We start from the raw sequence: 27,306 nt of genomic DNA on the forward strand, positions 1-27,306 counted from the left end.
TTGTGGTGAGAACTTTGATCAAATAAATTCTATGATGGCTTTGATTTTAAATAAGACACATGTCAGTCCTTCGAAGGACTGATATGTGTCTTATTTATGAATCATTGCCATGTCCACTGTCATCATATGATGATGATGGAATGATCATTGCCATGTCCACTGTCATCATATCACTGCATATCTTGGAACCTTCAATGAAACCATTGCAAAAGGGACAACTGTCGTTTAACATTCACCAACACTGAAAATGATAACAGTCGGCATTTGATACGTTAATAGGCCTCTTCTCAAAGACCTGGATCCATTCCCATGAGTTATCCGGGAGGTGGTTGAAATACCAAACAACAGAACAACTTCTGCCAGAACATTGGCTGCCCTCTGTCCACGGTTTGGAAGTCTTCATTCCAAGAAGATGCCCTTTACGACGTCTACCAATAGAGAATTTGGAACTAAAAAACGAGAATACCACCTATAATCACAGTAGGCATTATTACCTAGATATGTAATTTCGGAGGCTTATGATGAAGCCAGTAGATGGCAAGGCAAAATATTGTCCAGGAAAATAGAATGACATGGCAAAAAGCCTGATATCAGAATTAAGCTCCTCGATTCCTACTCCTTCACATAGTGCACATACACCATTTCCTACCTGCCACTCTGCTTAAGCATACTCATTATATTGTCAGTAGGTTGTTGAGAGAACGTGCATGCAGGATTGGCAGGCTGTTGCTACTATTAACAACAGGCAGTAACCGGGAAAAAAAATTGCACAGAATTACATGGAAATGTAGGGAAATAGAAATTTAATTATTTTTCAGGCATTAACCCTTTTGCTAATAGTAACGAAAATATGTGGCAGGACATTTCTTGACCCGGTAGAGGAAAGTCACAAATTTTTGTGTGCAGGCGAAGCAATGCCGAAAATATATGCTTCCTTGCTCTCCCCCTTTTATGAGGAAGGCAGGTTCACGAAGTCTTAGTTTCGGGACCCAACAAAGCGGGACTTAGGCCGTACTTTCAAAATCCTGGAGAAGGTGCCCGGACCCCTCGTCTTATATTACGCTTTGTGGTAAGGTCATTGAATAGTTCATTGTCCATTTTCATAATAAACATTTGTTCCTTTCTCAAAATATAAAACTAAGAATTGAATTCTTTGTCTTTTGAATAGTGTTTACAATCTTTAAACCAAATTCTACGAATAATATTAACTTATATTTTGATTTCAGAACATATATCAACATGGAAATTGTTGCTGCATTAAATGCGTTAATATTCATGGCAGAGCTTTGATCAAAATTTGACAATTCTCAGAATAAAACGAGGAATTCAATTCGAAGTGTGCAATTTACGTGCAAGCCACAATATGAATTGGATGGATGAGACAGATACACTGTGGAGATCCATTATGAGATATAAAAAGAAACACTTTGCACTTTTCACACAAATAAAAAAAAAATTAAATTACAGTTGACATGTTTTGCTGCACTGCAGCATTATCAAGAGTCTCTCTTGATAATTCTGCAGTGCAGCGAAATATGTCGACTGTAGTTAAAAAAAAAAAAAATTTACATGGAAAGTGCAAAGTGTTTCACTTTATATCTCAAGCAACAATAATCCATTTAGCTAATTCATATTACCAAAGCATGATTGACTGCAAACCAATGCCACTGTTAGGGTTATAAACCCACTAGGTACTACCCACTACCATAAATTTGCTCTTTTCCACATAAAAATTTTCAGGTGAAATAAATATGTGGAAAGTGCAAAGTAGAATCACTTTATATCTAATAAATTCTAGTTAAAATCCAGGCCTGGTCCAACAAAAATTATCCAAAAAGTTATAAATGGCCTATCTCCCTCAAGAATTTATTCCTTACTTCAGCACTGAAGTAATACCGGTTCTTGAAAAAGGATATTTTACCTAGCATCTTGGCAGTGAGGTGCAAGATTAGCTTACCTAAACATTTATTAAAACCACTCATTCACTTATATGAATAACCTTTTAATATATTGAAGTAAATTCTTTTAATACAAGCTCATATCACTTTATACACAACCAAACAATAATATCATTGAAATAAATTCAATATGTATTTACAAAACATAACACCAATGATAAAATTACTTAAGACCTTGGAGGAGGTAGGTATGTCAATATTGGATTGAAGTTTCTCTAAACTCATCCTATCAGTTAACTTTATGGGGAAATGTTTATACTTCAATACCCAATTAATTTCATCCATTTTATTTAAATCATTTAGCCCAATAAATAATTAATAATCATTATGAGCAATAAATTTTGTTTAAGTTTGACTACGATGGCAAACTTCATACAGGTCTTGTATTCAGTAAGATATCACTCATAAAACTGGGGAACTGGACAACGTAATAATACATAAAAAAATACAGAGTAGTTTTTGTCATACAATGCAATGAATAAAAAGTTTAGAGTATTATTCAGCTACTATACAATTTAACGTTGGCAATATATCCAAAAATGCTATTCAAAATAAGTATAAGTACAATTTCACAAAAGTTTATCAACAATATTTACTTCATTAAAGCATGAACAACAGCTTTAGCATTTAATGACTTGAGATCAGTGTACGTTTGTCCTGTACCAACAAACACAATAGGCTGTCCGGTGATATATGCCATAGATATAGCTGCTCCAACCTATTGAAATAAAAATATTTAATAATTTTTAGATTAATTAGTCTTTTCATATAAATATAAATAATAGTTGATATATTGATGCTTATTATCATTACTTGTAAAAAAGAGTATTTCACAGGCATTACACTGGAACAAGACAGCCAATATACCAATATCACATTTTCTGTTCATCTAATATGCCTCTAGTACAGTCCCACTTGCATCAACTTTTAAAAAAGAAAATTATAATAAAACAGGTAAAGTGAGCTTTACCATCTCAATAATTTTTATAAATTATAATTGTTCAGCAGCTTGAGTAAATTGCATAAATAATAAAAATGAGAGTATCTGAAGATATGCACCTTTCTTTCCAAGTCATCATTCTTTTTTCTCTCTACACAGTTAGGGGAAGAAAAGGGCATCTTTGCCACAGAGTATTGAGATTCTTAATTGCTTGGAGAGAAATAGATATATGTTTCATTTTCTTACAGCTTTAGGCAAGTGCACAGGATCTCATGTCTAATATGCATAAATTGTGTTTTTCATTACTAGAAAACAAAAATTGATAGCAAGGAATACTGAATGAGAGACTTATCAGAAATTAGCCAAAAAATATGTTGAGGGATTGCAAATAGTACAGGGTATAATAAAAAAAATAACGGGACAATTTTTGCTTACTGACTTAACAGCACTAATTCAACAAATAGATCAAGGAGTTATTTTGGTGATGAAAAAGCATTATCAATGCACATAATTAAAGATTCTAATGATGGAAAACAATATTTGAATTAAAAAAATTAAACATTTATTATTTAAAATAACATATTATAAAAGGAAATATATGATAGGAAGGTTTTTCAACATCTGTCTTTTGTTTAACTCTTTATCTGCACACATGCAAAACATTTACACATTAAGAAGTAAAATGTCAATATCACAACCATATTTATCATATTCTCAACTATCAATTTTTTTAAAATAATTTGGACATTGCCTTATCTCTATCAGGACAGATACTTCACAGTTGAGTGTAGCTCAACTAAGAGCTTTAATTAATAATACATTAGCATATAAATCTATATACAGTCGGATCCGGATTTAACGTCTTCGCATTTAACGTTTTTCCGCATTTAGCGTTTATTTTTTTGGGTCCCGATTCATTCCCTATTAGGACAATGTAAAAATTATCCGTATTTAGTGTTTCCGCATTTATGGTCGTAAAAATTTGTTCCGCTCAAGATTTTTTGCCCGATTTAACGTTTTTTCATGACGGTTCATCCAAATCTTCGAATTTATCCCTGGTGAAAATGAACTGTTCACGAACCGTTCAAGAAGCATTAAACAAAGTGTTCAGGACCTGTTCACTAAGTGTTCATGAGCTGTTCGGGAACCGTTCACGGACTGTATTTTGGCCCATTGAACCGTGACGAACCGTTCCAATAAGCTGTTCAGCAGGCGTTTCCCAGCTGTTCATGAGGTGTTCAGCTGTTCATGGAGTGTTCTGTAACCGTGCAGGAAGCGTTGCACGAAGTGTTCAGAACCTGATCCCGAAGTGTTCATGAACTATTATTGAGCCGTTCACGGACTGTATTTTGGCCCATTGAACCGTGACGAACCGTTCCAATAAGCTATTCATGGGGTATTTTCCTGCTGTTCATGAGGTGTTTTCAGATGTTCGTGAAGCATTCTTTTAACTGTACAGGAAGCGTTTACCATAATACCAATGATGATTAACATCTTGAAGTGTAGGTCTGACAATAATAATTGTGTAAATAACAATGTGAGAATAATATGCAATATTGTTTACCAACATTTCCATTTATACCTTATTCTGGGCTATGAATAATAATGGTTACATTAAATTGATACATGAAGGCAAGGGTGAATCCAGGATATTTTTCTGGGAGGGGCACATGGGTGTGACAGGTGACAGTCTTCTCATATTTGAGATTCAAAGGGTAACAATATGCATAGAAAAATTACTGTACAATATATTTTCTTTATCTTAACAAGATACTTATTTATATAAAATTACGTAAATGATTGAGACTCCCAATTAAACAAAAAGAATACTAAAAATCTTGTCTATTTTTCAAGCATCTAGGGGGGGGCACGTGCCCCCCCCCCCTAAATCAGCCTATGTATAAAGGCGGATGAAAGGTTATTACTATGTTTTGTTACAATAAAAGAATATACCTATGTAAATAGAATTCAATTTTACATACATAATATGCCAAAATTCTTGTCTCTCCTTTTGCATTTGTGTACAATTGAATTCTTTCTGTATTTTTTGTGACCTACAATCCAAGACATTAATCATCATTGGTATAATTGTAAACACTTCCTGTAAAGTTAAAAGAATGCGTCATGAACATCTGAAAATACCCCATGAATAGCAGGAAAATACCCCATGAATAGCTTATTTGAACAGTTTGCAACGCTTCAATGGGCCAAAATTCACCACAAGAACGGTTCCCCAACAGTTCATGAACACTTCTGCTACAGTTTCTGAACATTTTGTGTCACACTTTTGGAATGGTTCTTGAACAATTTATTTTCACCAGGTATGCAACCTTTATCATTCATAACAATTGTATATTCTCAGACCTATACACCAAGACATTAATCATCATTAAATAATTGAGGTCAAGAAAAAGAAATTCATTTAATAATACCAGTGCTTGATCAGGAAGCTGTGGTAGATATGTTTACAAACTGTAGCTAGGCTGAACTGAAGTGTTGCATACCAATGAAACTAAACTGTACAGGAAGAGCTCTCAAGTCTTAGGGAATTAAGATTTTCAATCTTCTGGGGTTATTTGCAGTACTTTTAGTTATTACACAAGCTCAGGATTGTATTTGAAAGTCACACATTCACCTCTTTATTTACTTTGCTCACATTATTGTTGTAAATGCATAGCAACCTCAAAACATTTGTACTTATATATTTACACTTTTATTAAAACTGTCAATGTAAATATATATACCTATTACCCTCATTATACCAATTTGGCAATTTTTGCACATTTCACCAATAACTCAGCATAAACATTCACACACAGTTAAAGCACTTTTGAACATATTAGCCCTAATTTTAAATGTCTTCCCTTATAATGCACTCATTCATGTTTCTTTTAATTCATGCTTATCATTTATGCAAAATAGTGAATCATGAATAGCATTAATTAAATTTTACATTTAGTAACTGTGGAAGAAATGGGTTGGGCTATTGAATTTAATAATCTGTTCTTGGCCAACTGTGCTGAAGCCGTGCACAAGACGTTCCATTCATGGGCCGTTTGTGGGTAGAGCGTGCGAACAATTCCCAAATTCTCTTCTTCATGAACGGCCTAGGAAATTTGTCAAGTTCTAAGTCAATATCTGATCCTAATTTTGCTTAGAAAATTATGAACACAATGATGGTTGTTTTCCTTAATTCATGATGATATGTTAATGATCATCAATTATGTAAAATAGTGAATCATGGCTAAATTCATTTATTAACTGTGGAGGAGATGTGCAGAACTAAAATATCTGTTCATGAAGCGTTCATGTCCAACTGTGCAGGAGCCGTGCACAAGGTGTTCCATTCATGGGCCGTTCGTGGGTACCAGGTTAGAGCGTGCGAACAATTCCCTAGCACCTCATGAACGGCCCAGGAAATTTTTCAAGTTTTAAGTCAATATCTGATACTAATTTTGCATAGAAAATTATGAACACAATGATGATTGTTTTCCTTATGTTCAATTATGTAAAATAGTGAATCATGGATAAATTATTTCATTTAGTAATCGTGGAGGAGATGTGCAGAACTAAAATATATGTTCATGAAGCGTTCAGGAAGCGTTCATGTCCAACTGTGCAGGAGCCGTGCACAAGGCGTTCCGTTCATGGGCAGTTCGTGGGTACCAGGTTAGAGCGTGCGAACAATTCCCAAACACTTCATGAACGGCCCAGAAAATTTGTGAACCGTTTGCACAGTACGTGCACAGCTTACGAACAGTAAAGCGAACAGTTCATTTTCACCAGGGATGCTCATCAACAAGAACAGTCTCATGAAAGTTTACCAAGAGTCGATAGAATCTACCGGGGAACGCTTCTTCGACTGCTTTCTTCCGCAAGCGCAGCGCTGCGACCTTCAACTCGCAAGTTGGGTGATTTGTCTTCTCGTAACGTTTCGCTCCCCATCTGATCCAAACACCAGGCACTTTTAGTATCAGATCCGATCTAATGGAGCAAAGTCATCCCTTAATAACCTCGAACTACCATATTCTTCACTTCTTGAACTTGACTTCGATGATACGTACTTGACGACTGATGACACGAGTTATCCTCCGAGGGCCGCTACAATAATGGTTTTCTCGTTATGTTTTCAATTGATGGCTTATGCCCCTTTCAACTCGACTCCCTACGGGCAGTCGATTATTAGCCCAATATTTTTTCAGTCGGCTACTTTCTCTTTTCGAAAGAGGAGGCCCAATATCAATTGCACAGTTCATTAGAAGATTCTTTCTATAATCCATTCCAAGGTCAGTTTCCACGGAGGAACAGCGAAAGAACAGAGGAAGTGTTTCCCCTGTCATGACCGTGAGTGAGAGCATTCTTTCCCTACGGAACAACATTATTTTACATCGTAAATTAGATATCCCCGAGCCAATTTATCGACATGCGGCTGGTTGATATCGCTGTCGATTCAAAAATATTTGTCTGGTGCTAATTAATGTCAAAAGAGAATGACAATCGGAGTTTTGACAAACTATCACGGTCTATGACTCGCTCATGCTGGAAAAAAAAATCACCGCATACTCACGGTAGAATAGATGAGCGCGGAAAAAGTACGAAAATCCGGCAGGTATTGACTTCGACATCATAGCCCTGACGAAATTGCCAAACTCCAGAGGCACTGACAATTTTTCGGATGAAATCCAGTTCTCTTGAAGATTAAACCTTTTCACTTAACAGAGTTTAGCTAATCGTTATTCAAGGTCCAACCAAATTTTATTAAAAGCTGCCGAGAAACAAGGCGAGTCGGAGGCAAGGTGATAAGCGCGCCGCGTAAGCAACTTCTCCCGGCTCCATTCGACCTGCATAAGGCCGCGGATATATGACAACGAATCTGGTGTTATCATCGAGTTGAATCACCATAGACTTGTACGCACACTAAAATAAGATTCTACCTTTTTGGATGACCTCGAAATCCAAAATGTGCGCATAGGAGGCTTTTTAAAGGCTCATAAATCCCTTGTTTCGCCGAGGCAACAGAAAACGTTAAGTTGGCAAAATTCCAGAAAACCTCCCTTTTACTAGATATTCGGTAGTTGAGAATTCGGGATTAGCGATCTTCTGCTGTCCCTTTATTTCACTCATTCCTCATGATTTTTCGAGTACCTACTTACACCTTTTCTTATTACAGTAAAACCTCTATGTAGTGAACCTCTTTACATCGTAAACCTCCATACTTCGTACCAACCCTCTGGTCCCGTCAGATTTACATGTAAATTTATAGGCAAACCTCTATATAGTGAACCTCTTTATCTCGTAAAACCTCCATATATCGTACCAACAAGACTGCCCCGAGACGGCCTAACTACCTCCGCAAATCGTACCGAGACAACTAGAGACCATTAATGCAGCCGCGATTACCTACATGGAATGACATTTTCAGCGATAAATGTTTCACGCTTATTTTTTTCTTATACACCATAAATAATGTTCACGTTAACCATTAGTTAGGGCATCCAACTATCCTAATAATATTAAGTGACGGTAAATGAAGACAGAACATATCGTTTACTCTTGAATCATGGTCAAAATCGCGCGATAGCACTCGCTTTCTTTTACTGATGGCTTTATTTTCTTGTAATTGCCTACATACTATGTTCAGTTAATAAAAGAGGCGACCAGCGCAGCCTATAATCACTTGCTGACGGAAATATTTCAACTAACTTCACTCCCATCCATGGAGACAGAATTACTCGACCGTATTGCTACTTCCGCTTCTAAAATTAAAATATTTCAAGAATTTTCCGCGACTTGAAATAAATCAAATACAGTTTCGCAATTATTTAATTCCCATATTTCCCGGTGTAGCACTTTCTTGCTACCGCCTTGGTAATTTTTTCGATGCTTTCGTGAACGATCGTAGTTTAAAATTTATTGCGCTTAGCGACAGTCATATGTCTTGCGTGCGTATTTATGCCGCGAAATCTGACTATTCCATCGGGAGTCCGGGACGTCAATTTCTAGCAATACTGAACGAACATCAATCCATTCGCGGCAGTGTTAGGTGAAGGAGGCAGCTAATTAGCTGATACGCGGTAGGGCATTGAAATTTTTTACCGTCGCCGCCGCATTCTGAAGTAGTTCGCCCAGCATTCTCACCTGGAAATCACGTCCTTTCGCAGACCAAGCATTTCTGTGTGCCCTCGACAGAGTTTTTCTTCTGAACGCTACGTGCATTGTATTTTGGAGAGAGGGAATTCAACAAAATTTTCAAAATTACGCTCAATTTTTTGTCTATTTTTTGCCGTAGTCACGTGTTTATTTATTTTTTTATAATCTTTAACAAGTCACATGTTATAAGAATGATAAATCAATTCTAAAAGATATAACAAGGAGTATTTTCAATTAATTGCCATAAAATATGAAAAAAATGAAAATTACTTAATTAATCATAGGATGATGATGGATTCAAGAAATAAAAGAAGGCGACTGCTTGACATTGCCACATAATTAGCAATTTTCCTAGCCACCTACGAGGACAGGCAGAAGGCAGTGACCTTTGGAATACCATCATTCACCCTCACATCTATTTTAAACAACCAAGGAAAAACAAAAGAAACTGGCTAGGCTGCACAAATAAAAAAAACTCAGGCAGTTAAATACGAGGATGAAGAAATTCTGTTTAGAAATATAAAACTATTGTTCTTTCCTCCGAACACTATTAGTAAATTACAACCCTTAGACCAGGGAATTATTTCTTAAGTAAAAAGGCATTAACGAAAACAGCTAGTGATTTATTTACAGTGAAAATGACATTAAAAAGTGCTCGTGGAATTGAAAACATTATTTCGAGAGAGTTAGAAAAAAATTTTAAGCAAACCCATTAACTAATTTATTTTCTAAAAAGGCCTCTTCAACAATTTACTTGTACCTTTGTGTAATCATTAAATTGTAAATATATGTTCAGTTATGCATACCTATATATTTAAATATATTAATATATTGGCTTAAAAGATAGTAGCACCTTTCATTTCCCAAGGATATGAAAAAATGGTGCCTACCACAAAAACCTCTCTATAGTGAACCTCCATACATCAAATTGCCCAAATTTTGGTCCCCTCCATTACGATGTAAAGAGGTTTTACTATTAGAAATGCTATAGTCACCTACATGTCACTTTTACAGAAAAAATTCTAAATTTCATCGAGACCACTGAAATATGCATAAAAATGGAATTACTTATGTCCATAATAATAATCTGAGTGGGAATGCTTTTAAGTTGATGTTTATTAGAATTTTCTTAAAATATTTAATTAAAACAATTGTCATCCTCTCATTACTTATTTTTACTACCCATTTTTTTAGCTGATTCCTGAAAAGTATTATCTAACCTTCATAGGGCAGAGAACATTTCATTAAAGAATTTTTTGCTGCATTCAGCACCTTTTAGTTACTTAAAATAATATTTCTTATTCATAAAAAGCCATTCCAATCATTACAGACCCTAAAACCTGAAAAAATTGGCAGGTCCTCATTTAGTGTTTTTCGGCATTTAGTGTTTTAAATTTTGTCTCCCCTGAAAAACCTTAAATCAGGATTCTACTGTACTAGGCCCATGCATAACAATATTAATCCATTCCAGAGGACTAAATTTAAATCGAAATCCATTCATCTTAAGTTGAACCTACAATACATCTGGACAAGGAATCAGATTCAAGAGCATCAATGGCTGTAAATTTTGATATTAAAACATTTTGTTTACAAATAGGGTGATGAATTACATAATTAATGGCATTGTGAGAATGGCATCAAAATCGGCAAAATTTGAAATTATTAAAAGCAAGCACAAACTCAGCTCAGATGGCGTATTAAGTTGAACCTCTTAAAGTAAGTCAAACCCATCATAAAGTAGAGTATGCAAATAGGTAATGATGGTTACGACTTTCACGTCAATATTTACCTTATCATCAATAGTATCAAACTTGGTAAGAACGATTCCATCAATGAGGTGAGGGTTTGCTGAGGAGGAGAAATCAGCCAATGCTTGGTTGAATTTCACAAGCTGATCAACAGCTTCATTTCCAACAAGGGCCTCACCAACAAATAAAACAAGATCGGGCTCATTCACTTTAATCAGCTGAAAGAATAAAGTTTGAAGAGTTAAAATCATTTTTAAGGGTTGATGGGTATTTAACAGATGACATCATTCAATAACAACAACAATTGTCACAATTCATATAAAATAGCTTTACTGCTGTTTTTAAACTCGATGCATATCAATCCATGAAAAAGTCACAGAAGAACTGAGTTGAAGAGGTTTTCATTCTTAAATGTATCCATATAAAATTTTTCCATACATGAAACTATAAACACTTCTTTAATCTCAGCCCAAAGTAGTGAGAAGTGCTGATCATTGGTACCTCTTTTTCCAAAATTACCTAATTACTGCCAACAACTCCCTAGTCTAGTAAACTTTATCAGGGTTCCCACTCTAACTAAATAATAAAATTCACGGTTATTTCCAGGTTTTCACGGTCTAAATATCGTCAAATTCTCGGCCTGTTGACAAGCCATTTTAGGCAGAAATATTAATGACGTAAAAATCACCGCCCGCATGTTAACTAACAATTTATCAACCGCGACAGGCGCCGTGAATTCAAACGTTGCAATGAAAGTGCTATTTCTCATGACGTCACCTATCGATATCAAAATTTAGGTGAAGTTTAAGGTTGTGAGTTTCAAAATGGAGGGAGCAGTGAGGTAGGGAAGTAAAGAAGCGTATGACTTTTCACCAGGGTCAATGAACACTTTGTTTGCCGGTCTTCCAATCACAGGCTCAAGATCAATGTGTCGTCATGGCACAAGGCACCAATAATTGCACTTCGAACATACGTGTGGAGATAAATGTGTCTCTATGTAGCTCGGCCTTGAAACATGATTGAAATATCTTTTTTCTTTTGATCTGTCAATTGTAGTTCTTTTTCTTGATGAAATTCACGGCTATTTCCAGGTTTTTTCACGGTAAACAAAATTCACGGCTTATTCACGGTTTTAAGGTTTTCACGGTTGAGTGGGAACCCTGTTTATCAACTTGGACACAAAATACCATTGAGTAGCAACAGTAGCAATTTTTAACATACAATTATGTATGCAGTAAAACCTATATTTCAATGCATAAGTCTCTTTCATATAACTACTGACTACTAACAGCCATAGTTAACACTTTAGGGACCAGGGTTGGTCAGTTACCTAGAAAGATCAAGACCTGTCATTTTGACAGTTTACCATATATTTTATTATTTCATAGTTTTTATCATATCCATTGATTCTATTGTTTAATGTCACTTTAAGCTTCATGTAAAATCATAACTATTTGATTTATGATAATTAGTTTTTACTTTGAAAATGCTTAATTGAGCAGTGCTATTTTATTCAGACTGCAGAAAAATCTTTTTTTGGCGATGTTCAATTACAAACACACCTTCTTTTGCTCCTCTAAGAACTACTCTTATAACTCTGAGAATGAACTATAATTTATGCATAAATAACCAATTACCTCTGTTTTCTGACTAACTTTAGTATTACTGATTCACTAAACAGATAATAATTTCAGCATCATGCTTATTCTATGATATTACTTTTGGAATCAGGAAAAACCTATTACAGTACTCTCATTAAGACAAAAAACCTAATTATGAAGTCCTCGTCATTACGAAGCAAATCATTGGTCCAGACAAAAAGGCCTATCCAATCTATAGTAAAAGAAGCATTTTTACTAAATTTTTGTTATTAATGAAATTACGAACCTCAGTCCCGGTCTCAGCAGTTACAAAATGAACTTTATTACTAAGTTCCACAATTAAGCAACAGCATTTAGGTGGATATACACTACAATACGTTATAATCATTTCACTGCTTTTAAGTTCCCCTCATGTACTGTGCCCAAAAGCATCAAATATGGTTCTTCATTCAGTAAGAAATACTTCAGTATGCATGCAACATCATATAATAAGCTTCATTCCTATGGAATCAAGGTGACCTACTCATTACCACTCGTAAATTGAATTGGACATACAGTTAGTCCTCTTCCTTCACACATTAAATTTCTGAACTTTAAGAGGTACAAAGCTACAAAAAATTCAAGCTTGCCAGAAATTTCAAATTTGGTACCTTTCAAGCTGGCTGATACAACATGGTGTGGCAGAGAGGAACTTACACTTTGGGCATAATCTGAGCTGAGTATCATTGAATTAGGAACTCTTCAGCCTTTCACCCATTCTTCCTTCCTGTGGACTAATTTTTTTCAGCTCTGGCTGTGTCTCACGCCCGGCTAGATCAGTTTGACACAATCGCAAGTTAACGCAAAATTCTTATGTAATGTTGCATTATGCAGGATAACTGCACTCCTCGATGGCTTGCATAAATTTATCAACTTACGAGCAAGGGAAGATATCAACCCACGATTGAGTCATACTGCATTCTTCTATTGAGATAATTAAATGATTGTGCTTGTTTTTTATATTTGCGCGTAATTTAATTGTGCATTTTTTAGACTTGACTCTAAATCTATTTTGCAGTGCGACTATAAGAACGGGAGATTGAAGAGACAAGAAAGTTTTATAAAGTATGTTCGTTTCCATGGTTCCTAAAAAAAGCTCATACGAAATTCGTAATTACGAACATCTGGTTTTACGGTCCCATGAACTCCGTAATAACAAGATTCAAGATTCTACTGTAATAAGAGAGATTGATATATTGTCAAAAATGTTGAAAACAAGTAGATTAACTAATTAAAAGCAAAATTAAGGGGGGTAATAGCTCTGAGCCAGGTAAATTTCATGCACCAAGGTATTCAGCATATGATAAAAATGTGCTCTCCTTCAACAACAACATACCTATGCAGTAAAACTTTCAACCAGTCATTTTGACAGGTCTTAGTCCTACTAGGTAGCTGGGTGTTAACAGTTCTATTTCCATTGGTCCAAATGATTTATTTTTATACATAATATACATCATTAAAAATAATTAAAAGTCAAGAAAAATTGAGGCAAATCAGCAAAAAAGTAAAAGTAATAGCTTTCAAAGTAGACACTACTATCAAAATTATGGGTTCTGCTCTTGCACTTGGGAGTGTCAATGAATGGAACAAAAGCATTTATACCAAAAGGGAAAATTACATTCAAAATATGATTACATGATAATAATAACATTCACAATAAAATAAAAATTTCTAGATTTAAACATAGGAAAGTCTCACTTAATATACATTGCAAATAAAAATAAAGCAAGTAAAGTCCTTCCTATTGAAGTCGATGGGAAGGTGATCCTACAGGTACAAAATACCACATTTCTTGGCTTTAATGTCAATTTTCAAATTTGTCTCAGCCTGTACTTAATAAGATCCATTAGACCCACTGTTTCTGTTTAAGACCTTCGAGGACTATACTATGGAGAATTTTATTACCACATAGCCTGCAGCATAATTTTATGGGGTTCATCCTCTAGGGTCTTGCCTATTTTCAGAATTCAGAAAAGAGCCATTCAGCTCATGACTATTTCCAAACATAATCCCCCTTGCCGTCCCCTCTTCAAAAAACTGAATATATGTATTACCTGTGCCATGTGTATATATACTAAAAGAAATCTATCCCATTATGTTAAGAACCTGATGTTCACCATCATTCTACCAGACAAGTTGATCAGCTGCATGTTTCATATGTGCGAACTAGGAATACAGATGCTGGTCCAAACTGTATGGGCCTTCATTTGTATATTAAATTGCCGATTGAGCTTAAGGCACCAATAAGTGTAACTGCTTTTAAGACCAACCTCCTAAAATATCTGAAACTATTAATGTATTATTCTACTGATGAATTTCTAAACAAAGTTTGACGTATCTTGTATCCATCGTATATTGATCCTTTAACCTGACGTGTCCTATATTATTGTAACCTTTGTATTAATTTATTTCTGGACAAATAAAGCATAATTATTAATGAATGGAAAAGTATTATCTACAAATACTGTAATTAAAATATGATTTTTTTAATGACAGTATCACAACTATTCTCAAGATTAATCCCTATTATTCCCACTATTTTATGATATGACAAATAATTTCCACCCAGAATTTCAAAAGAAATTCCTTCATCTCTGCTTGGAAAAGTAACCATGATTGAATTGATGTAAAAATATGCCACTAACAAAAATACAAACCTTTGCAAGAGCCCTCATCAGCGGCTCATTGTCCTGCATTCGTCCAGCTGTGTCCACAAGCACAATATCTATTTTTGAATCACGAGCAAAGTTGATAGCTTCCATTGCAATACCAGCAGCATCTTTGCCTATGAGATCACAGATATGAACCATAAAAAACAATTAGTTAAAAAAGAATCCTAATTAAACAATGAGTATTACTACATTGAGCCTATTCAAGGAAATTACATCACAAATGGGGAAATATGATACATAAAAAAAAGAAAAAAGACTCAGATTAACCCCTCAAGCATGTGCGATGCAGCATATACATCTTCACTATTCTGCTCCTATACGGTACTTCCGCAAGTTCCCATACTTCGAATTTAGTACTTCAGATTTAAATACCTTCAATCTTATGCATTTAAATCACCAAGGGTGCTTTAGTTCGGAGGCACTGAAGCTTTTGTGCAGACATTAAATTAAACAGACAGACGAGACAACAGAAAACGTTAAGTTAACAAAATTCCAGAAAACCTTTTTACTAGATATTCGGTAGTTTAGAATTCGGGATTAGCGATCTTTTGCTGTCCTTTATTTCACTCATCTTTATTGATGCAATGATGATTTTTCGGGTACCTACTTATACCTTTTCTTATTATATTATAGAAATGCTATTGTCACCTACATGTCACTTATACAGTAAAAATTTTGAAATTTCATCGAGACCAATGAAATATGCATAAAAATGGAATCACTAATGTCCATAATAATATTCCGTGTGGGAATGATTGTAAGTTGATTTATATTATAATTTTCTTAAAACATTTCATCAAAACAGTTGTCATCCTCTCATTACCTATTTTTTACTACCCTTTTTTTAGATAATTCCTGAAAAGTATTATCCAACCTTCATTGGGCAGAGAACATTTAATCAATGAATTTTTTTCTGCATGCAGCACCTTTTAGTAGCTTAAAATTATATTTTTTATTCATAAAAAGCCATTACAATCATTACAGACCCTAAAAACTGAAAAAAATGGCAGGTCCTCATTTAGTGTTTTAAATTTTGACCCCCCTGAAAAACGTTAAATCAGGATTCCACTGTACTGTACTTATTTATGCCTTTTGCCACTCTGCACGATTTTACATGATGGTGCAGATTTCCTTTACTTAGCAAAGTGTATCTTAAAATTCACTGACAACTCCCCAAAACTAAGCAAAAGAAACATCGAGAAAACACTCTGAAATAGAAGGCAATTACTAAAATTAAAGGAAAAGGCAGAGTTGTGGATACATATTGAAGTGTTTCGCATTAAATGCAATTTACACAGGGAGAAATGGAGGACCTTATCCACTGGTGTAGTAGAGCCAGGATTTTGAAATGGAGGTTAACTAGAGATTTCGGGGCCCTTCCCAGTTGTATGGAAAACACCCCAGAGCAAAGGGGGTTTTTGGTGCCTCTTTTAAGGCTCAACCTTTATGCAGGGCAAAATTCGCAAAGAAAATGAAGTGAAAATAAACTTTCACTCCATAGCAGACTGCATAAGCAGAAAACCGTAACTCTGAATGATATATAAAAGTTTTAAGGCATCATTCTTCACATGTCAATCAGTGATAGGTCATCATTACCCGATCACTGGTGCAGTGACCCTGTTTCATCATGCAATTTTTGCCCTAATGTCCTAAGCAGGGATGAATTTTTGCTTATTTTATATAATTTACACTTGGCTAATAATACCAGATTGAAAAGGAAAGGAGAGCCAGGTTTTGATTCCCTGTATAAATTTAGGCTATTTATTACGCCACAAGTACAAAAGTGCAAACCGACATGCAATGTCAGTTAAACCATTACAATCGATGAAGGTATGTTTCCTTTCAGGAGTGGTGTAAATTATCGTGCATAAATGCCAGAGAAGTCCAAAAAGTATGGAATGAAAATCTTCATGCTTTCTGAAGCTGCATTTGAGTATGTTTGGAATTTTGAGGGGTACCAAGGAGAAGGAATTGATAATTCAGTGCCAGCTCTGGTAAAGAAATGGCTTGATTCTCGAATAAAGGGCACAGACTTTTCACAGACAGATATTACATTTTACCAGCACTTGAACTTGAGAAGTTGAATACAGGTCTGTTCGGTACCATCAATAGATAAGAAGATAATAAAAGAAGACGAAACACCCCACAAGTACTCAATGAACCCAAATCGCTGAAACAGAATGAGCAAGTTTTCAGACAGAAAGGAAATGTACTACTGTCTCACTGGAAAGACAAGAGGGATGTCTGGATGGTATCCATTAGGCAAGGACAGGAATGTCTGAGTGCATTGGCCCTACCTACCTCCCCATCCTCCCACATTTAGGAGAGGAGTACATGAGTCCATCATCTTAAATACCTGACATAAACCAGTGGGAGTGGAGGGGGGAACTGTAGAGGTAGGGGGAGGGTGGAAGGGGAGGGGTTGGGTCTTTCCCAGGTTGTAAAAGCCAAGGGGATGTGGGAGGATGGGGAGGTAGGTAGGGCCAATGCACTCAGACATTCCTGTCCTTGCCTAATGGATACCATCCAGACATCCCTTGGCTTTTACAACCTGGGAAAGACCCAACCCCTCCCCTTCCACCCTCCCCCTACCTCTACAGTTCCCCCCTCCACTCCCACTGGTTTATGTCAGGTATTTAAGATGATGGACTCATGTACTCCTCTCCTAAGGATGACATCGTCAAAAGGAGCGTCAAAACCATGGTAGTGTACTAATTAAAATATTCTGTGGAAAAACAGTTTAATTTTTCATTCAAAAATGTGTAAATTTCCTTAAAGTATTTCCAGAAACCATCAACTGCTCCTACATTTAAGTGTTGACATTAGGTTTATCGGCTATATTATCTCCACTTCCAGTAAAGCGAAAATTATACAGTGAGTTTTTATTTGGGCACCGTGGGGTCTTGTTTTATCCAGGTTGCCCTGTAAATAACCTCACTACCAACCAGGGTTTTGGCACTCTGCCATTTTTCTTGAATCATCATTATCTTCGGTAGTGGAGTTATATGTTAAATTGTGGAAATTACTTATTTTTGTTCATATTTTATCATAGATATATCGAATTACCACCATATCAAGCCTGAAATGATTTCAAACTTTCACAGGAGCCTTCCGAGTAGAGAAAAAGACGAAAATCACATTTCAAATGCTGAAAATTTTGTAATTGTGGAAAAAACTCATAATTCGCAGGAAATCTCCAGGACTCATGTTAAAAATCGGGTTCTCACAATTGTGACTATTGCATTTCGCTAACTATCACTTGCCTAAATTTACTTATTTCAATAAATTAATACATTATCATACTTAATTTTACTCATTAAAGAAGGGTTTAAAAGAAGTCAATTAAAATTATCATCCACCAATAAATACTTTACCATATCCTTTTTCATACAGCTGAACCATTTGCAGACCACCATGCCTCTCTGCAGGATGCAAAGCATTAAGATGGCGAGTGTGGGTTCGTAATTGTTCCACAGCACCCGCACGGAAAGTATCACACGCTGCAATCAGCACTCGAAAATTGTTTTCAATCAGCCAAAAGCAGATCTGTAATTGAGAAGTCATTAATGGTAATATATAAACAAATTGAAAGCACCAAGACACCACGTTTATATGATACTTCCTACGCTATCAAATTTTCTATCAAAAAGAAGAAATTAAATCAATGAAAATATAGCCAATTAATAAAATATACAAATTTAACAATGTATCATAGATATTGATATCAAAGTTCAAAAATATCATTTCAAGTCGTAAACAAACCACCATGTCATTTGCTACCATAAATAAACTAACAATCATAGTGAGAAGGTAACAATAGTAACGAGGGATGCAAGAGAAAAATAAAGGGGAGTAGTGTGTTGAGAGAGCAATGAAAAAGATGTGTTTTAAAAATACCGTCAGAAAAAAAGTAGAGGACACAAAGGAAAAGGAGGCACCCAAAGAGAGAACCGATAGAAGAAAGGATGTGTAAATAAAAACAGTGGAGGGAGTTCAAGAGAGAGATCGCGGAGGAAGATATCCAGCAGTGAGTGGAGTTGTGGAGCATTGAACCATCCGGCAGTGTTTGAGTGGAGTCGCGGAGCAGTGAACCCAATAAGTGGAATTTAAATCATTATTATAAATAAACAAGGAAAAGGGGAAGAGTTAAAAGCCCATTGGATTAGAAATGGAAGCCATGCAATCTATTTGTTATAATGTCCTATTGTAAACTGGGCCCAATTAGTCTTCCTTTATGATGCTTTGAATACAAAAGTGAAAAAGTGATTTTGTGCAAGTTATTTCATAATTAAGTGTGTTCCTATACCTTAAGGTAACACAAAACAAAAAAATAGAAGGTGAGTAGTGTTGCAAAGTTAAATACATATCACTCGAAATTAGAATTTTTCATATTGTAAATGGATTACTTAAAATTGATCTCATTGAGTACATTTTAGTTGTAAAAATGATATCCCGCTTATACTCAGTTACCTACTTTAGCCAAATTTGTAGACTTCCCCACACCATTCACTCCACAAAATGTGACTACATATGGTCGATTCTGTCTCTGGGCTTCATAGACATCACGAAGAACATCAACACGGCGACGAGGAGATAATATCTGAACAAGTGATTCAGTCAACGTGGAACGAACTGTAGAGGCCACACTTTCGAAAGTTCCAAGGACCTACTTACAATTATGGCAGAAAGAGAAACACTAAATTATACAAGGAAACATTAACAGAATTTCACACAACACAATTACTCACTCTTAATCTAAAAAGATAATTTCTATTACAAAATGAATAATGTAAATGTTAAGGTAAAGCCTAAAAATCCCAGTCAAAGCAAAAATTATTTTTCCTCAATGGGATTATCACACAATGAGTACTTAAGGGCCACTACATTAAGGTATTCCACAGGCTAGTCTCTGATTCTCAATAAATACCCATATAAATAGATCAAAAATACTTCACACAAAGATAATGTTTTTAATTAATAACCCCATTCAAAATAAAATTTAAGCTACTTTTATCAATTGAATTTAAATTTATACATATGCTAGAGTTACAATAAATCCAAGTTTTTTTCGGCAAAACACTGACAGCAAGTACAAAAATACAAAAAAAATAGAATTTGAATCCTAAATTTTTTTCGCTAAACTAACAGGATTATAAGGAATTTCATGACAAACCAGAAAATACAACTCTGAGAAAAAAAATAATTCTTAAGGTAGAAAATTTATGTAAAATTTTCAAATATTTTCTCGTAATACAAACCTTTCCTTCCAATTTTGCAGAGACAGAATCACATAGCTTATATGCTATATCAGCAGCCACATTCTTGGTAATTAGATGGTCCTTAAGCTTCTCCAGAGCTGGTGTCATTTGCTCATGAGTAAGGCTCTTACTTCCCACTAATCCACTATCAAAAAAAATATTTATACTCTTATAGAGGACAATTACTATAATCAATCGATAAAAATAAGTGCATACTTAAATTATTTCCAGCCTCTGATTAGAAATTATACTGATATTTTTGCTTTATTTATAGATTTGCAGTAATAATAGTAAGGTAACACAGAAGTTCATGGAATACGGCAAGTATAGCTACGGTTTGCACAAAAAGCTGTATGGGATAAGCACGAACACTTAAATTATTTCATGGGACTTAAAATGTTATCTTTGTCAACTTTATTACAAAAGAAATATGTAGTTAAAAACAAAATAATTTTAAGCACAATCAAAAATAGACACAATTTGTTTGCTCATATAATTTTGTAGCATTATGGTTTCTCCTCAATAAATAATGAAGAATTTGATAAAGGAAGGCTTGTATGGAAGCTAGAACAAATACATTTACTGACACAATATGAAAGATTCTCTCAAGAACCATTAGACACGAACATCATTAAACATGGTAAAATGTAGATGCTTACCTGAAAATGGAGAAAACAGAGCGAGACTTAGGAGCAGATTTCTGAGTATTATTGGACGGAGTCTGCTGCTCCTCCTCACTATCTTCATCTTCAGAATCACTATCCACTTCGATGTCCTTGATTCCTCCAATCATTCTGCCAACCATCTGATATGGAATTGCATATATTCAAAGAGAGCAACATTAATGCCACAATTAGAAAACAGTAGTAAATCAGAAGCACAGCAGAAAAGAAGAGAGACCATCAATACTGAGGGTTTGGGAAACATTAATGGATTCACTATATTTTCAGTTTTGAGTGAGACCCTATAAAAGACTCCATGGAAGTTTCAACTCAGCGAGGTAATTACATGACGATAGAGATTAAATATGTTTTCGTGTTACACTGAGAAAAATGGAGTAAGAGAATGTCATTGAATTATGTGTTAAAATACAAGAAAGAAGACGGAGTATATGGTTATCTTATCTGTCTAAAGAGCCTGGTTAACTCCATGCTAATCCTGCAAGAGCTAGTCAACAAATTGCCGCTTTCTTCAGCAAAATATTTCATTACATGACTTGAGATACATAGATATGATTTCCCCGATCAATCGTCTTTTCTTCATACTTTCCAGGGTCAATTATGAGAAGAATCGAAATGGGTGGAAGTTTACATTGTGTACAACACACGCCCAATATTACTTAACATCTATCATAGGAAATCTGCATTTTTATGAAAAATATGTGGCACATGAATGATAGTCATTTATTTTCATCCTTGAAATATGAATGCCTACTTCTTTATTCATTGAGCTCCAACCATTATGAAGATCAATTCTATCAACCTCTTTTATCTACATGCACTCAGTAGAGAGAATCTATATTTTCTTTAAAACACATTCCTTCACATGCCATTTTTCCCAGCTGACAGCATTCTTTTCTGATAAGGAGTTGAATTTTTTCTCTTAAATCTACAAGTGAAATAGCCACTTGCTTCAAGTAGGGGAGCCTTGGAGTAGTTTTATATCAGTTATGTCAATCTCTTTTCCAAAGTAGACGTTCTCAAAACATTTTTAACCCTTCCTAATAGCCGCCGCCGATTGAAATCTGAGGTTGAGATAAGAAATTACATAAGGGTAGTGAAAGGCCACCTTTCATTACAATCTTGACTTGATGATTAGGAGGGAAACCCACACCGCAAAGCCTGCAGTATGAAGATCCTCTCTCTGCATGAGTTGAAGATTGTTTATGAAGTTGATGCCAAGTGATTTTTCGACAATACTTATGCTCTCCACAGCTGTAAGATAAGCTGCAACTACTAATATTAAATTTAAGAGTAAAAATTCACAATCGGATATTATTTACGGTAACGTATTCTAAGTGGGATAACCGCCCACTTTGATTGAGGATTTGATAATTACCGATAAGTTTATGTTGGCACTGTTGAGAATGACCTGGAATTCGTGACAGTTACAGGTTGAAAAATATGGATGGGTAAAATATTGATGTACTAATTGATGGCTTTTTCTCATAACTTTACCATTTACTCAATAACTCATCATTTCCAATCACGTTCCGGAAAAACATGTTTTCCATGTGACAGCATTGCCTAAATACAGGTGACAGATCTGTTCACTGGAAATATCATTAATTTGGAATGCGTCTGGTCCCAAGCATTCCCGATTATCGATCCTCTACTGTACGTATAATTTTGTATGCTTTTTTGATCCCATACATTCTTTCTTTTATGGGACAAGGTCTATGTATCAAGTGAATGAATGTCACCAATAAACTATTTTTTTAATAAATTATTTTTTTCATAATTAAATCATACAACAACAAAATGAACACCCCTGACTCACTGTAGTCTTCACAACAGAGTCAGTGATATCCAATTCAACCATCTATTCGGTGCCAGGGATAGCATAAACTGTTATGGTGTAAGGCACACTCTGCAGTAACTTTATTTCAGCCCAACCAATACTGACCGACTGAGTCATGTGGTCATGTTTTGGTGAGAGTGACCACAAAAATTGGTAGTTGTCTTGCATGAGCATGTCTGTTAACTGTCCAATTGGACCACTCCTTATCAAGAACTTAGTTTTTTAGAGGAAAAGAACTTCTAGACTAATATAGAAAATAGACTTCTGGAGGCCTCACTGAATAGAAGACCATATGAAACCAATACATACATTGGTATCTGGTGATGAAGGCTTGCTTTCTTCTCCATTAGGTGGCTTATCTGTTGTTCTCTCCAAGAAAGCCAAGTCTTTGCTATTACCTCCAAGATCCCAAATTCTTGGTTTCTTTCCTTCCTTGGGAGGTTTAGGGCTTTTTCTGAAGCATAAAACGGACACAATCACCATTTACTCATGAAGTAGAATCAAGTTAAGTAAATCAGTTACAAAGAAATTAGGAGACCAACTTCAGATATGCTGATTCTGCATCGCATGCCACAAACATATAAAACCAGAAGCCAGCTACAACATATACTACTGCTAAGAGACAAGTTTCTTTTATATAATAAAAATTTTCACCACATAGTGAGTTAAGAAAAGGCATTAACTTTTTAACATTCACAGAATGTGTCCATCATGAACAACTACTACCTTTGCAATTTAGATCATAATTTATAAGTAAATAAAATGAATTAGTTCAAGGTAAATCAATTCTCTCGACTTCATTGAAACTTACATTACAACCAGTGACATCAAAGAAAAGTTGGATAAAAAAAGAGCATTGCAATATCGAACTTCACAATTACGAAATCGCAAAATTTTGGGTTAGGTTGTAACAAGGTTCTACAGTCATTTCTTTTATCTTTTTTAGGTAGCTTCACTAAAAGGTATTTTAACTCCAACTTACTTCTCATTCTTCCCTTTTTTAGGCCCAGCTAATTTCTGCTGCAATTTCAGTCTATTTTGCATCAAAGTTTCCTCATCTAATTCACCATTGGAAGTGACTTTTGGAGATGGTGGAGGTTCCTGCTTAGCTGGCGGAGGTGCTTTCACTGTTAAAATAAAATCATTACAACGCAAATAAAAATCTGAGCTCATTTCATCAATTTTTTTAAATTCACAAGCTCCAACATGTACTCACTTATATCATAACCATCACCATTAATACCACCACCTCCACCACCTTTCTTCTTCCCTTTGCCTGGAATGGTTATAAATTACACAAAATAATAAATAAACTTATGAGACAAAGGCCATGGATGGAGTGAAAGCTTAGGAGGGGGGAGGATGGGGCCACAAAATTTCCTCAGCAACATTCACACAAAAAAATAAGGGGATGAAAATTCCTAGGACCACAGAAGGTGCCAGATAAGCTTTGGTAAGGAACAATAGGAAGAGAGTGAAAAATGACAAACCATGATTTGCTAATAAATGTCATGCCTGAAGCATATTGAACAATCATATTAAATGTAATATAAGGAAGATATATGACTCAAGGTGATTTCATGTTTGCTAATCACTTCTCTCCACCAACAGTGGATCAAACACTAATCAGACTTAGTCATACATGTTACTAAATGAATGGGGCTAGAAGGTTGACCCTATACGTTCTCTGCCGGCATATCCTGAAAGGAGCCATCTTAATGAGGCCAATTCAGAATGGAGTATGACAATTAAATTTGAAAATAAATGAGAGTGGTGACACCTCAGTGGGGAATCTAAGGTAGCTCAATGTGACTCCGGCCTAAGTCTAATGACCATACTGCAATGAATTTCTCATAAATTACAAATGCTGAGGCCTGGCAGTATTCTATTGGCACACTACTACGGGGGCCTCCAGTATTCCTCCCCTGCCCGCTCCCTTTGACAGGATGCAGCCAAAAGCGATGCCACCTTCAGGTAGTGGCCACATTGCCTGAAGTTGAAATACTTTGTAATTTTCATAAAGTATAATAGCTGAATTGTCACCTTCCAGCATCTTATTGATTCAAAATTGAAAGGATCAGACTAAATGAGACTTTGAATCACTTTCTGAAAATATCAAAGACAACTAAGCAACAAATTGAAATTCTATGCCTGGAGACTCAAAGTAGCTCATGATTAGTAGTTGATTCACTGACTTGGTGACTTGCAATAAAACTAATCAAGACCTTGGGTAAAACAAATAATTATGAGAATACAAGAAAGGCAAAAAAGCAGCAACATTGAGAGGGCATATGATTTTTAGTTGAATAAAGAATTGAAACCTGAGACCATGAGCAAAATGAGGACTTATGATTGTGGGAAAAAAGCTCCTAGTTTTTAAGAGTAGGATGTGATCTCACACAGACACAACATTAAGAGTTAATTATTTCCAAGCTGGAGTGAACATTAACACCAAACATTTAATAGTACAATAAAAGCTTTGCAAAAAGCCACCTCTATTCATTCAGCAGCCAGATTTCCCCGGTGTAAAAGGTATTTCTCATAATATGGACTATCCCACATTGAGAGGTATCTACTTCCAGCCAGCAGCCAACCCTTAAGTGAACAGCCACCACCTTTATTTTTTAACTCCAAGGGTGCAATGCCGTAATGTCACAAAAGGTATGATTATCTAGGTCAAGGTGTTTTATTGAAAATTAATGGAATTATAATGGCCAAGATTAATAGAAATTACAATGTCGTACTCATAAAATGTTCTAGGCAATTGGGCAGCAGCCTATTTCATCAAGAGTGAAAATTCATTCTATGCAGAGGTGAATTGAGACACAGTCCTCACCAAATTATTATTTAAAGATTAGTCAAAATTAAAGCGGTCCTCTTATATCCATGTTTTTATTTTGAGGGTATTGACAGGGGAAGGGCCCAATGCGCTGCTGAGTTGTGTCCCTAGGACAGGCGATGATTAAACCCCCCACCTTTCTACTTCTCCCATGGGCTCTGTACATACCTGTAAACATTTACTGAGGGCTACATTGCAAGGGCTAAATTTTATATGGAGGAGGAAGGGGAGTGGTCAAACAGGTATGTTAATGTTCATAGATCGTAAATGCATGCATACTTGGCTACCGTGAAGCCTGATGAGTACAAATATTAAAATTTTTGACACCAAATAAATGAAGTTTGAAGAAAAGAAACACATCTAATACGAATAATAAAAAAACTAAATAAATCTTTTGGAGAGCAAAAATGTTTTAAAAGGCGTAGAGTGTGAAGAGCAAGTTCATATTAACTATTTTTATCACTGGTTTATAAATAGTAATAATCATCACAACAAAGCCATGAGAACATCAATAAAGATTCATGGCATGATTAAAAGACGAAAAAAAAAAACAAAATGAATGATTAGAAAATCAAACACATAAAGACCATGCATGCAAAAGCAAGAAACCAAGATGAGTAATTGCGCAACTATCACCGTCAACAAATAAAATAAAGCAACACATTCATACATAAGGGAAACATAAAGTGGCCTTCTTACAAACTGAAAACACATTTCAATTGATAAGTAAGAAACTCAAAAGAGATAAAAAACACCAGAGTAAAATTATTCATTGATAGTACCGGCTTTCTTGCTATCCTTCTCCTCTCCTTTTCTTTCTATCATTGAAGATACTGTCTTCTTCGACTTCAGCGACTCCTCAAAAGTTCGCATCTGCTTCGGCACACGAGCTTGCTGCTTTCCCCATTGTTCGGCAGCCGTTAAAACAGCTTGGAAGGTGTTGGAAAAATCGAAGTCCTTAAAGGAACGTTCGAATAAGAATGATTACTTTACGGTCACACTTTCGTCAGTTTGGGTGAACAAATTCTACTCTATTTACCTGAAAATAACTTCCTAGCTGCAATTCATTTTTGTACTTGTCACGGAATTCCAAGTGGATATCGTTTAAAAATTTATCAACATATGATAACTGGAGTATCTTCTGATACGCAACAACAAAAACAAGCTCGAATTCATTGTCCAATTTATATTTTAGGGATAATGCATTATGCTCAAAATTATTTTGCCCTGTCCTTTCCTAAAAAATAAATAGAATTAGGAGTGAATAGATGCCACATGGGCAATTACAAAGGACATGAGTTTAAACATATGTGAATCAATCTTTTCCTCACAATATAACATTACTTACTTGAAGAATGACACCTCTAATTAAGGCATTAACTGATGGGGTAAATATTTGGCTGGTACTTTGGAAGTACCAGAGCACAATACCACCTTTACTAAAAATAGTAAACAAATCAAGCATGTTGAACAATTATGTACACACACTATCCGCTAAACAGCTGTCTCTAGAGCTGACAACTCACTGCTCCACTCCCGGAAGTCGTTATTCAATTTCGCAATTACGTGTTATGTTATATT

At 35.3% G+C, this 27,306-nt stretch overlaps 1 protein-coding gene across 2 annotated transcripts; it reads right to left on the minus strand.

Annotated features, from left to right (window-relative positions):
- Positions 1 to 1,981: 1,981 nt before the first annotated feature.
- LOC124153892 (signal recognition particle receptor subunit alpha homolog) lies at positions 1,982 to 27,283 on the minus strand. 2 transcript variants are annotated; one of them, XM_046527281.1, is made up of 13 exons: positions 27,074 to 27,283; positions 26,765 to 26,962; positions 26,508 to 26,682; positions 24,103 to 24,162; positions 23,869 to 24,013; positions 23,196 to 23,340; positions 21,026 to 21,171; positions 20,367 to 20,511; positions 19,583 to 19,774; positions 18,483 to 18,654; positions 15,094 to 15,221; positions 10,838 to 11,014; positions 1,982 to 2,676 (listed from the first exon to the last, which is right to left on the minus strand). In XM_046527281.1, exons 1-13 carry the CDS (start codon positions 27,188 to 27,190, stop codon positions 2,551 to 2,553), a joined length of 1,926 nt encoding a protein of 641 aa, XP_046383237.1. In that variant the 5' UTR covers positions 27,191 to 27,283; the 3' UTR covers positions 1,982 to 2,550. The 2 variants fall into 2 exon arrangements, with proteins under 2 accessions (XP_046383237.1, XP_046383238.1); XM_046527282.1 differs by lacking the exon at positions 24,103 to 24,162.
- Between the last annotated feature and the right edge of the window lie 23 nt (positions 27,284 to 27,306).

This window comes from Ischnura elegans, chromosome 2, assembly GCF_921293095.1.
Source record: "Ischnura elegans chromosome 2, ioIscEleg1.1, whole genome shotgun sequence".
Taxonomy (NCBI): Eukaryota; Metazoa; Arthropoda; class Insecta; order Odonata; family Coenagrionidae; genus Ischnura; species Ischnura elegans.

Coding starts and splice junctions, on each gene's coding strand:
- LOC124153892 (XM_046527281.1), bottom strand. CDS start 27,190: ATGCTTGATTTGTTTACTATTTTTAGTAAAGGTGGTATTGTGCTCTGG. Junction 21,172..23,195: donor CTTCATCACCAGATACCAAT/GTATGTATTGGT, acceptor ATTCCATATCAG/ATGGTTGGCAGAATGATTGG. Junction 11,015..15,093: donor TGATGAGGGCTCTTGCAAAG/GTTTGTATTTTT, acceptor TTATTCTTTCAG/CTGATTAAAGTGAATGAGCC.